The sequence below is a fragment of the Pristis pectinata genome, chromosome 14 (assembly GCF_009764475.1).
Source record: "Pristis pectinata isolate sPriPec2 chromosome 14, sPriPec2.1.pri, whole genome shotgun sequence".
Lineage (NCBI taxonomy): Eukaryota > Metazoa > Chordata > Chondrichthyes > Rhinopristiformes > Pristidae > Pristis > Pristis pectinata.
The window spans coordinates 6741497-6754534 of record NC_067418.1 but is presented as its reverse complement, the minus strand read 5'-3'; the positions used below and the strand labels follow the sequence as shown (position 1 = coordinate 6754534).

The following is a 13038-nucleotide window of genomic DNA, read 5'->3' as shown; positions in this document are numbered from 1 at the left end:
CCATTTGGCCATGTTTGACCCACATCTCTCTCAACCTTTCCAATCCAGGTACCTGTCCAAGTGCCGTTTAAATGTTGTCAATGTACCTGCCTCAACCACTTCCTCCGGCAGCTCGTTCCATATACTGACCACCCTCTGGGTGAAAAAGTTGCCCCTCAGGTTTCTATTAAATCTCTCCCCTCTCCCCTTAAACCTGTGCCCTCTAGTTCTTGATTCCCCAACGCTGGGAAAAAGACTGTGTGCATTCGCCCTATCTATGCTCCTCATGATTTTATGTCTCTATAAGATCGCCCCTCATTCTCCTACACTCTAATAGTAAAAGTCCCAACCTGCTCAACCTCTCTCCATAACTCAGTCCCTCAAGTCCTTCAGACTCTCCCAGTTAAAATGTGCTAAGCTTTGACATTATGTTTGGGCTAGCAGCAGGTGCTTTGATGTGGTGCAGTGATTTGATAGGGGGATGCATATTCGCCAAGGAATAACCAGTTCTGAAAAACAGTCTTTGACCAGATGTTGTCTCTGTGGATGTTGCTCACTGGACGTTTTATAGTATTTTCTGCTTTTATTCCAAACTTCCAGTACTTGTAGTATAAGTACCATGGTGTATCATCCTGTCATTAATTGTACATTTTTCTAGGAAATCTCTGACCGCATGAGAGTCTGCAGATGGAATATATGATTAACCCTTTCTGTTTTATAGTAATGGTGGTTTTGGATGTCACAGAATAACACTGAACATAAATAGAGAGTAACAAACAATCTGCTGGAGGAGCTCAGCTGGTCGAGCAGCATCTATGGGAGAAAGGAACTGTCAACGTTTCGGGTCAAAACCCTGCTTCAGGATCAATGATGCACTGTTTTGACCCAAAACGTTGACAATTCCTTCACCTTCATCAGATGCTGCTGGACCTGCTGAGTTCCTCTAGCAGATAGTTTGTTGCTCCAGATTCCAGAATCTGCAGTCTCTTGTGTGTCCATAGATGGAGAGTTGACTGCTAGGTCTTTCTGGAATAAGTACTTAAGGTGTGCTGCAGTCTCGCAAAGTCTTCCAGCGATGATAGAAGTCAAAGTCAAGATTATGGTCAAATTCACATGTATCTGTGTGCACAGGTGCAATGAAAAACTTACTTGCAGCAGCATCACAGGCACATAGCATCAGATAAGCAGTATTCACAAGAAAAACATATTAAACATGAATTATACACAATTTTTACAAGAAAGAACACCATTAGAACAAATAAAAAGTCCATTTTAGTGCAAAATGATCAAAGTGGTCATTGTGTTGCTAAACTGTAGTGATCAGGGTTGTGGTGGTTGGTTCAAGAACCAAATGGTTGAAGTGAAGTAGCTGTTCTTGAACCTGGTGGTGTGGAACTTCAGGCTTCTGTACCTCACGCCCGATGGGAGCTGCAAGAAGATGGCACAGCCCAGATGGTGGGGATATTTGATGATGGATGTTGCCTTCTTGAGGCAGCGACGTGCCTGTGATGTATTGGGTTGAGGCCACTGTTCTCTGCAGCTTCTTAAATTTCTGTCAATTCGAATTGCCGTACCAGACCATGTAATGTATGATGAGCACAATCCATAACATTTCATCCTAACACATGCACAAAAATATAAAACACTCAACTGAATCAATAGACAACCTCGTAGCTGTACCTTTGAAATCACTTTGCTTGATTAAATAACATTTTAATTAGGAGAATTGGATATACCTTCGGGAGGGGGACAATTGGTCTCCTAATTGTAGATATTAAATCTATGTAGAATCTCATGGTATTAGTTTGGGCCGGAGTACAGTAAACAATGATAATCTTTGGACTACACTGACATAATGGGGTAGAAATTCGTCCTTGGGTACTTAGGCTAAACCTCATTATATAGTACAGGCTGAAGCATTTATTTCCATGTAAGATGTGTGCCATACACAGCCACTGTTATCTAAATGGAGCCCGTGCAAGTAACTGAGGATGCCTTTCCTTTCCAATGTCTCTAATGGTGAGCCCCAATTCTGTATAAATATACAGCTCTGTGCACACTGGGGCAAGGTATGGGACTGAATCTCGCTGAAGAGACCTGTCAGCTGTGCACACCTCAGGACAGCCCAGATGTCTGTGTGTGCATATCTAACAGTGAACTCCATCTCTGGAGTCACCATTGAGCCCAGCAGTGGAGCAGTGACTTGTTGAAGAGAGGGAACAGATGCACCTTGCATCCGTTCCTCAGGTTTGCTGTGGAGAGGGCTGACCCTATGGAAAAAGGTAAGTGCATTATCTATTTGACTTTATTTCAATGTTTTATTATTTGTCCATATTTTAATGTGTAGTTATTTCAATTTATTTTTAAATATTTTAATAATTTTCATTGTTTAAATTATTTAAGTCTATTTGTAGCAAACTGTGACACCCTTCATGTGTTGTGGGGCAGGGTCTCAGGGTCTGCTTGGATCTTGCTTGCTGCTTGGAGCCTGCTTTGCCTTGTCAGACCTTGTCAGGTGTGGGGAAAGGGGGGAAGGGGTGGGGAGGGTGTAGTTTGTCTGAAAAGATAAGTGTGGAGGGGAGGGGGGCGCTGGTCAGGGTCTGCAGGTGCTGAGTCTGTGCTACAGTCAGGTGTAGGACAGTCATGGTTAGTCACATGACTTGGGGTTACTCCGTTTAATTGCTCTGAACGCTGGGGTCAGTTGGAGACTAATTGCTTTATAGAGTGTGAATCTGGTGAATCTTCTTAATTGTTCCCATAAAATATTTTTCACAAGTTAAAGTGTGATTGGCACATAAAATCATTGGCTTATCGATCCTTATGCATCTTCATGGTATGTTGCATCAGGAAGGCTAGCTGTATCGTCATGGATGCCGGCCACCCCGGCCGTTCCCTTTTCTCTCTTCTACCTTCTGGGAGAAGATACAGGAGCTTGAAAGCCCAGACGACCAGACTCAAGAACAGCTTCTTCCCCACTGCTGTCAGACTCCTGAACCAATCACCTCTGTCACATCCCCTTCCCGGTGGAGCTGCCACAGTCTCCAACCCTTCACTCTACCTCTTCTGGTAGTGTACTGGTTAGTGTAACGCTACTGCAGTGCCAGCGATCTGGGTTCAATTCCGGCCGCTGTCTGTAAGGGGTTTGTACGTTCTCCCCTTGTCTGCATGGGTTTCCTCCGGGTGCTCCGGTTTCCTCCCATATTTCAAAGACGTACGGGTTAGGAAGTTGTGGGCGTGCTATGTTGGCACCAGAAACGCAGCGACACTTGCGGGCTGCCCCCACAATACTCTACGCAAAAGGTGCATCTCACTGTGTGTTTCAATGTACATGTGACCAATAAAGAAATCTTATCTTATAGATTAGAGGGGCAAATTGGGGAGGAGGAAGATTAGAGAACAGCAAGAGGCGCGAAGATGAGAGGAGGCGGGAGAGGAAGATTGGGAGTGACACATGGAGAGGAGAGAAAAGAAGTTGTTTTTGGATCTGGTTACCCGTAACCTATAGGGCCAATCATAGTTAGGTAAAGTTATTACCAAAACAAAGACATATTTAGGTGGTGCCCTTTATGACCTTAGGATGTACCAGAATGTGTTACACACATTGAAGTATTCCTTGTAGAAAATCATTCTCTTAAAATGGGAAACATGTAACCAATTACAGGGCTGCCCTCCACTGGTTTGAAGTCATGCTATGAGAAGCTTTGCATCCAACTTAGAGAATAGATAGGACAAGGATTTTATGTCTTACCCCCCAGGCAGAAAGCTCCATTGAAAAGTAAGGACAGATTAGAGGACTGAAATCCTAGAGCTGGTTTGGAGGAACTCCTGTGTGTGTGTGTGTGTGTGTGTGTGTGTGTGTGTGTGTGTGTGTGTGTGTGTGTGTGTGTGTGTGTGTGCGTGCATGCATCTGTGTGTGTGCATGTGTGTGTGTGCATTTGTGTGCATTTGTGTGTGTGTGTGCGTCTGTGTGTGTGTGCATGTGTGTGCGTCTGTATGTGTGTGCGTCTGTGTGTGCGTACATGTCTGTGTGTGTACGTGTCTGTGTGTGCGCTTCTGTGTGTGTTTGTGCGCGCGTGTGTGCACGTGTGTGTGTCCGCGTCTGTGTGCGCGCGTCTGTGTGTGCATGTGTGTGTGTGTATGCATGTGTGTGTGCGTCTGTGCATGTACTTGTGGGTGCATCTGTGTGTGTGTGCGTCTGTGTGTGTGCGCGCACATCTGTGTGTGTGTGCATTTGTGTGTGTCTGTGTGTGTGCATTTGTGTGTGTGCGTCTATGTGTGTGTGTGCACGTCTGTGCATCTGCATCTCTGCGTGTGTGCGTATCTGTGTGTACACGTCTGTGTGCGTCTGTGCGTGTGCGTCTGTGTGTGTATGCATCTGTGTGTGTGTGCGTGTGTGTGCGCGTCTGTGCGCATCTGTGTGTGTGCGCATCTCTGTGTGTGTGCGTCTGTGTGTGTATGCACGTCTGTGTGTGTGTGCATGTGTGTGTCAGTGAGTGTGTGTGTGTGCGTGTGTGTGTATTCACCACTCCAACCGTCATTTTGTGACCTTTCAGGACTGGATTAAATTTTAGCCCATTCTGGAAAAACAATGGAAAATTCCTTTTGAAAGTCCTGAAGCAATCAATAGATCACTCTGATCCAGATCAGTACTATACATCTAAGATTAAGATATCTTTATTAGTCACGTGTACATCGAAACACACAGTGAAATGCATCTTTTGCATAGAGTGTTCTGGGGGCAGCCCGCAAGTGTCGCCACGCTTCCGGTGCCAACATAGCATGCCCATGACTTCCTAACCTTATGTAAATCTTTATGACCATCATTGACATGTGACAGGATATATTCATTAAAATATTGAAGAAAAAAGTATAATGAACAAATATGATGCATTATCTACCTTCACCTGAAATTTTATATTGGGATGGATTTTCAGCTTGCTCATCGCTGCTGGGAGATAACATGGTCTTGTTAGATCTGGAGATGTTGTTATCCAGAAGGTTCTTCAGAAGAATAAGGCACCAATCTTATGGTTACAGCCATATTTATTAGATATTCATCAGAGTACATGTTAAGCAGTGTCAGCACGTAACAGCAAGTAGCAGCAAGAAACAGCAAGTGACAAAGGACTTGTCCTCATCTTTTCTCCTTATATCACAAACCAGTCTGAAAATGTTTACAGACAAACAGGTGGTCACACAAACGTATAAGCAAGTGTAAATAAAGCTAAAACTAGAAGGAAAACAACCACCTGGACCATGATCCAACAGTCTCAGCTAAGCTGAGAAGTCCACATACTGTGAAGCACAAGACATCATGGTTGATTTGGACAAGTTGGATGGAACAAAGAGTCCTTTTTAATCCATTTTGTATTTGCACTGATAGATTTAGTTCTTTTCAAGATCTGAGTGGCTGCTGAGCGGTAGCAGGAGAGATGACTGGATGTTTGGCCTTTTCACCGACTCCAGGGCATGGCCCAGGGCAATCACATCAGTATCCTTCCTGGATCCAGGCCCTGTCTACCAAGAAGGGCGATTTGATAAGATATTAGATAAGATATTTATTTATTAGTCACATGCACATCAAAACACACTGTGAAATGCGTCTTTTTGCGTTACTGAGAACGTTCTGGGGGCAGCCCGCAAGTGTCGTCATGCTTCTGCCGCCAACATAGCATGCCCACAGCTCCTAACCTGTACGTCTTTGGAATGTGGGAGGAAACTAGAGCACCCGGAGGAAACCCACGCAGACAGGGGGAGAACATACAAACTCCTTACAGACAGCAGTGGGAATTGAAACTGGATCACTGGCACTGTAATAGTGTTACGCTAACTGCTGCACAATCAGTAGCAAGGTATATCCCTCCTCTATGCTGCTACCCTGATTGCTTCAGCAATAGCTTACACAGTAAGAATTTATGGGACATTAGCTCCGGTTGGCTGGAATACAAAATGGTAGAAGTTAGATTACAATTTTATATGGAATCTAACTGGAATCTGGAGTATGTTCACATCTTAGCACCACACATTGGGAAGAATGGCGTCAATGCAGGTTCATCAGAAAGGTGCCAGGTTAACTCACGAGGACAGCTCACAAAGATTAAGCATGTTTAATAGTTTTTCAGAGGAGGTTTTCTCAGATTTCCACTACCCATTGTGTTACAGCCTGCTTCCTAACATCAGTCTGAATGGCCCAGTTGTACTGCAGAAGAGGCATAGATCGAGTGCACAGTCAGAGACTTTTTCCCAGGGCGACAATGGCTAACATGAGGGGACATCATTTTAAGGTGATTGGAGGAAGGTACAAGGGGGATGTCAGGGTTAAGTTTTTTTTACACAGAGAGTGGTGGGTGCATGGAACGCACAGCCTGCAAAGGATGAGGGGGCAGATACATTAGGGACGTTTAAGAGACTCTTCGATAGACACATGCAAGATAGAGAAATGGAGGGCTATGTGGGAAGGAAGGGTGAGATAGATCTTAGAGCAGGATAAAATGTTGGCACAACGTCGTGGGCTGAAGGGCCTGTACTGTGCTGTAATGTTCTATGCTTTATATTCTATAAGAGTAAGGGGTGATCTGACTGATGTTCAAGATGGTGAAAAGAACTGAAGGAAGGAAGCTAATTCCTTTGGTGGGTGGACTGTTGATCAAGGGGGACTGCATTAAAATTAGAGTTGGTAAATTGGTAAATTGGTTTGTTATTGTCATATATACCGAGGTGCAGTGAAAATCTTTGTTTTGGATGCCATCCATACAGATCGTTTAATCACATCAGTGCATCAAGGTAGTACAAGGGAAAACAATAACAGAATGCAGAATAAAGTGTTACAGTTACAGAGAAAGTGCAGTGCAGGCAGACGATTAGGTGCAAGGTCATAATGAGTAGAATGTGAGGTCAAGAGACCATCTTATCGTACTAAGGGACCATTCAATAGTCTTATAACAGTGGGATAGAAGCTGTTCTTGAGCCTGGTGGTATATGCCTTCAGGCTTTTTTACCTCCTGCCTGATATGACAGGGGGAGAAGAGAGAATGTCTGGGGTGGGTGGGGGCTTTGATTATGTTGGCTGCTTTACTGAGGCAGCGAGAAGCGTAGACAGAGTCCATGGAGGGGAGGCTGGTTTCCGTGCTGTGCGGGGCTGTGTCCACAACTCTTTACAGTTAGCTCAATCAGGGGTGAGGTCAGTGAGTACTCCTTCATATGAGGGCAATAGAAATCTGGAACTCTCTCCTCCAAATGACCATTGATGTTGTGGGCATCAGTTAAAAATTCAATGACTTTTCTTAAGCAAGATGATGAAGAGAAAAGGAACCGCTATAGGTGAATTAAGATACAGATTTTCCATAAGCTAATTGGTGGCAGACCCAACAAACTGAGAGGCTTGTTCCTGCTCCTGCTTTCTTCCATCCTGAATTACTATGTGATTTATATTCTGGATTTAGAACAGGAGAAATATCAAGCAACCCTGTCAGCCTTACAGAAATGTGATAATAGGTCTTATCACAATGCACAAATTCCCACAAGACCAGGGAGGACACATGTCACCATTGGATCACAACTGTCCAGCATGCAATCTGAACAGATTCCTCTTGAGAGGATGGGAAAGTCCCTTTTTAAGGTTTACCATGCCTCAGAATAGAGACAAATTAAATTATTATTCAAATCTGGCAACTTGGAACACCTGTGACTGACATGCTGAATATTACATCACTGACAGAATACGAACTAGTTATGCATCGGTGTGAATACAAGCACAATAAATATACGCGTGGAAACTAACAGTATTGGTGTAATAGTACATACTGGTATTGTATCACTGATTATATTCACCAGCTCAATGTCAGTGTATAACCCAGTATTGTCTCAGTGTGAATTGCACTTCAATATCTTGACCAGCATCTTGGAGGATCTATCCTGGGCCTTACACGTTGATGCAATCATGAATGAGGCACACCAGCAGCTCTACTTCGTTAGGATTTTGAGAAGATTCGGTATGCCATCAAAGACTATATTCTACACATGTACAGTGGATAGCATTCTGACTGGTTGCATCACCGCCTGGTACGAAGGCTCCAATGCACAGGATCGCAAGAGGCTGCAGGGAGTTGTAGACTCAGCCAGCTCCATCACGGGCACAACCATCCCCACTATTGAGGACATTGTCAAGAGACGGTGCCTCAAGAATGCGGCATCCATCACCCTCACTATCCGGGTACAGGAGCCTGAAGACCCACACTCAACGATTCAGGAACAGCTTCTTTCCCTCCGCCAACAGATTTCTGAACGGTCCATGAACCCATGAACACTACCTCATTTATTCCTTCTTTTTGCACTATTTAGTTATTTTTGTAGTTTATAGTAATTTTGTACCTTTGCACTGTACTGCTGTCACAAAACAACAAATTTCACAACATGTAAGTCAGTGATAATAAATCTGACCCTGATTCTGATATCAGTGTGGGTATGTGCACCACCAAACGTTACTCTGAGAATACATACCTGTATCAGCAAATATTATGCTGATTAAATTATTATTATTGTCAGTTAATATTCAGACTGATTTGAAATGACCTGCTTGAGTTTGTATTAATAAAATACTCATTTTTTTTTGTTTCTAGCTGTAATTCTGCAAAGAATAAGATTCAGCGGAGAGGGAACCATGAATTACAGATGAGAAAAGATACACAAGAGGACAATTCAATTAAAGCCCACCAGCTTGAACTTAAGCAGTTCCTAGAGAGGTAACACAGCCCATAAATTATCATTAAAGAGTTTTAGAAATCATATTTTTGAATTGGACCTGCTTAAGAATTGAACTTCTTTATCTTCACTGGCTCATCCTCCCAATATGAAGCACCTTATTTGAATAGGGATTAATCTTGGTGGATGATTTTCCTGTTCTAATGTGACAAAAAATTGGTCCAGAATTTTCAGGAGCAGGGAATCTAATGTGCCACAGATTTGAAGTGCAATCTGATAATGTCACAAGGCATCTGGGACCTTGATGCATATGGCCAAATACATCTCTTTAACAAAATAGGATAAATAATGAGGCAGAAGTACAGCAGAAAGAAAACTAGAAAGATTAAATCAAAAAAAGTTTTCACAACATATATAGTGATAAATTTATCTCTTGCAGAATGGTGTAGAGGAAGCATTTGGGACCCATAATTCGGAGGTCAATGGACCATCCTCTGCTGGACCTTTAGGATGGCATGGCAATGCAGTAGTTAGCACTGCTGCCTCAATGCTCCCACAATCCAGGTTCAATCCTCGCCTCCAGTACTATTTGAGTTTGCACATTCTCCCCATTGCAGCAAGCATACCTCCCACAACCCAAAGACATGCTAATTGATAGATTAATTGGCCACTGTGAAATGCCCCTTGAGTAGGTGGGTTGTAGGAGAATCAGGGTAGAGTTGATGGGCTTATGTCAGGGAATAGGTTACTAGGAAGAGATGGGGGAACAGGATTGATGGGATTGCTCTGACACCTGGCATTAACTTGATGGGCCAAATGGTCTCCTCCTATGTTACATTAAACGTGAATATGAAAGACACATGTCCAAGAATATGGCAGTCATCGTCCCCATTTCTCATGTAGTCACCATTGAAGTCAACCCAATGACAAATTTCTCCTCAAATGAAATTTCAGGTTTAAGAAAAAAAATGACCTTCCCTCATCCGGTGTACCTGGTGCCATTACTGGTTAGAAAACTATTCTATCAGATATGTGTTTATTATTGTAATGGGAGGATGCGCTTGTATGTTTAATGGTGAAAATGATATTAAGGCTTTGACAGTTGAATTGTGAAGCTAGATTGCACAGAATAGGCTTGTATTCTCTTGAATATAGAGGACTGAATAGTGAATTGATCAGAGTGCTTAAAATGATAAAAGTTTCGAAAGGAAAGATTCTAAGGAACTATGATAGGGAATCTGAACAAAGAAGCATAATTAAGAATTTAGAATTTGGCCATCTTGGAGGGAAGTCTGGAAGTCCTTGTTCACACAAAGTTTTATAGAAGTCGAGCAATCTTTCTCCTCAGACTGACAGATTTTTGTTAGTTGAGGTAGTTAGTGATTTGAAGCCAATGTAGGCAAATGGAGTTACTGTATATGGATGGCAAAGGACGCTACATAAGGAGTGTAGTTCATTACATTGCTTGTGTGGAGCTCTTGATGAGGGAGCATCATATGGAACAACTGGTAGCTTTTGTTATTGGGAGGGATTGGCTCCAAAGCTTGTGGTCCATATGGGAGAGGTTATTGACCAAAGTAAGCTATGATAGTTAACTGAAGAATCAGATCTTGAAATCACACACCTGATGCCCAGCCTGGTTTAATAATGAGTCCAAAAGCAGTCAGTGGGAACCAATACGCTTCACTCAATGCATCAGAATGCCAATGATTTTAATGCATCAGATTGCCAGTGATTTTCATTATTAGGCATGTGGGTTTAGCCAGCCTTGTCTAGTAGCAGTTCAATGTACAAGTGGGGAACCCCAAATCTTCGTCCTGAGTCTAAGTACAGGAGAGGGTGAGGGCAGGTGGGGTGCATGAGGAATATGCGTTTTGGAATGGCTGAACAGAAACTTAGACGGAATACTCAGCTTGTTTCTGAATCTGTTAAACATGCCAATGGGTTTCTGTTCATTTGAAGTTCCAGGTGACTCAGAATTATAGAACATAGAACATAGAACAGTACAGCACAGAACAGGTCCTTCGGCCCACAATGTTATGCAGACATAGCTAATCCCTCCTACCTGCAGAATGCCCATATCCATCTATTCTCCTCTCATTCATGTGCCCATCCAAGCCCCTCTTGAAAGCCATCAATGAATTTGCCTCCACCACTCTATCAGGCAATGCATTCCAGGCATCCACCACTCTCTCAGTAAAAAACGTACCCCTGACATCTGTTCTGATCCTACCCCCCTCACCTTACATGCATGCCTCTGGTATTGGATCGCTCAATAATGCGAGAAAGATGTTGCTTGTCCACTCTATCTATGCTCCTTATAATTTTATATACTTCCAACAGATCACCCCTCAGCTGCTCCAGAGAAAAGAGCCCAAATTTGTCCAGCCTCTCCTGATAAAACATGCCCTCTAATCCAGGCAGTATCCTAGTAAACCTCCTCTGCACCCTCTCTAAAGCCTTGACATCCTTCCTGTAGTGAGGTGACCGGAATTGCATGCAATACCCTAAATGTGGCCTAACCAGAGTTCTATAGAGATGCATCATAACTTCTTGACTCCTGTACTCAATACCCCGATTAATAAATGCAAGCATTCCATAAGCCTTCTTAACCACCCTATCTACCTGTGTAGCCACTTTCAATGAGCCATGGACTTGCACCCCAAGGTCTCTCTGCTCTTCAACGCTGTTAAGGGTCTTGCCCTTAAGCGTGTACTGCCTCTTGACAACAGTCCTACCAAGGTGCAACACCTCACATTTATCCAGCTTAAACTCCATCTGCCACTTCTCTGCCCACATCTGCACTGATCTATATCACATTGTATCCGTCGCCAGTCCTCTACACTATTCACAACTCCACCAACCTTGGTATCATCTGCAAACTTACTAACCCACCCATCAACATACTCATCCAGGTCATTTATGTACTGTTGACCATTATGTTTCTGTTGGTGACTTTTGTTACGTAGGCAAAAGGCAGTGATCATTTGGCACCATTAACCTTCCACAGTAACTTGAACAATTAATCTCTCAGTAATACTGTTAGTAAAAACTGCTTTGGTTTCTGCATGTTTTGATACATTTAAGCAGCATGAACAACATTTGCGTTAATTACCTTGAATTCAAGACCGCTATTATTACCTTCTTGGGTTCACTGGTCACTCCTGGTGACCTATACAGCTTTCCCTTATGGAAACTCAGTCAACTTGTCTTGCTTCATTTGGACAACAGTAATACAACTTGCCTTGCAACCTGACCATATTATTATGAAGACAAACTAAATTAGCACGAGGCGAGGTAACATTTAGTTTATATCATTGAGCTGATTCTTTCCTTGTACCAAGCCACAGGTACATTTGGAGATCCTACCTCTTAGAACTACAGATCAAATTAGTACAAAGATAAAACGTCATTGGTGCATTAGTGACAGATTTTTCCATTGAATTCAATGTTATTTCTGACCATAAAGATCTGATCATAGATGGTGTAACCTTAGTTGAGAAATAAGGGCTCACGAGTAAGCCATTCCTGATATCCATGGGATCAGAGATATATCCCTTGACCTAATGAGTTGTCTGGCTTCTTACTGCAGGTGTACCTCAGTGCTGGGACTGCCTTTTGCAGCCCGCAGACTGTTTGATGAAACTGGACGGGAGCAGAGCCTTCTGACAGATCTCCAGAGGGATCAGTTGGTAAGTTTATTTGGAGGAGGGAATGCAAGTGCAGGAGAAGATCATTCAGTCCCTTGACCCTGATCCACCTTTTCTGATCTCTTCCTAAAATTAGGTTACTAACCTTTGTTCTTGATAGTCTTAACTTCAAAATTCTATTCATCTCAGTCTTAAAATTGTCCTACCACTTTTTCTTGGTATGGGGAGGGGTCTGAGTGCTGGTGTGGGTTGGGTTGGGAGAAGAGGGAAAGAGTTCCACACACCTGTCACTGAAAGGGCAGTTTCTGATTTCCCTTCTAAATAACCTATTTATAATCCCATGTTGCTTTGCTGTTGATACACACACAAGAGAAAATTGTTTATCTGCCCCCACCCATTCAAATTGTTTTAATATTAAACACCTTGACAAGGCTACCATTCAACCTTCTAAAACCCATGGATAACCAGTCTACGCTTCTCACTGCCTCGGTAATGCAGCCAACATAATCAAAGACCTCACCCACCCCAAACATTCTCTCTTCTCCCCCCTCCATCAGGCAGAAGATACAAAAGCCTGAAAACACGTACCACCAGGCTCAAGGACAGCTTCTATCCCACTGTTATAAGACTATTGAATGGTCCCTAGTACGATAAGATGGACTCTTGACCTCACAATCTACATTGTCATGGCCTTGCACCTTATTGTCTG

The 13038-nt window shown here is 43.1% G+C and overlaps 1 protein-coding gene across 6 annotated transcripts in view; it reads left to right on the top strand.

Annotated features, from left to right (window-relative positions):
- LOC127577799 (doublecortin domain-containing protein 1-like) overlaps window positions 1-13038 on the top strand; it is a 282541-nt gene that overhangs the window by 178827 nt on the left and 90676 nt on the right. For all 6 annotated transcript variants that reach the window (XR_007957440.1, XR_007957439.1, XM_052029374.1 and 3 more), the window contains exons 11-12: window positions 8598-8720; window positions 12272-12371. Coding sequence is in view for 4 of the 6 variants with exons in the window: in XM_052029374.1 (XP_051885334.1) it covers window positions 8598-8720; window positions 12272-12371 (223 nt within the window). In the remaining 2 variants the exon portion in view is untranslated. The remainder of the gene's footprint in view (window positions 1-8597; window positions 8721-12271; window positions 12372-13038) is intronic.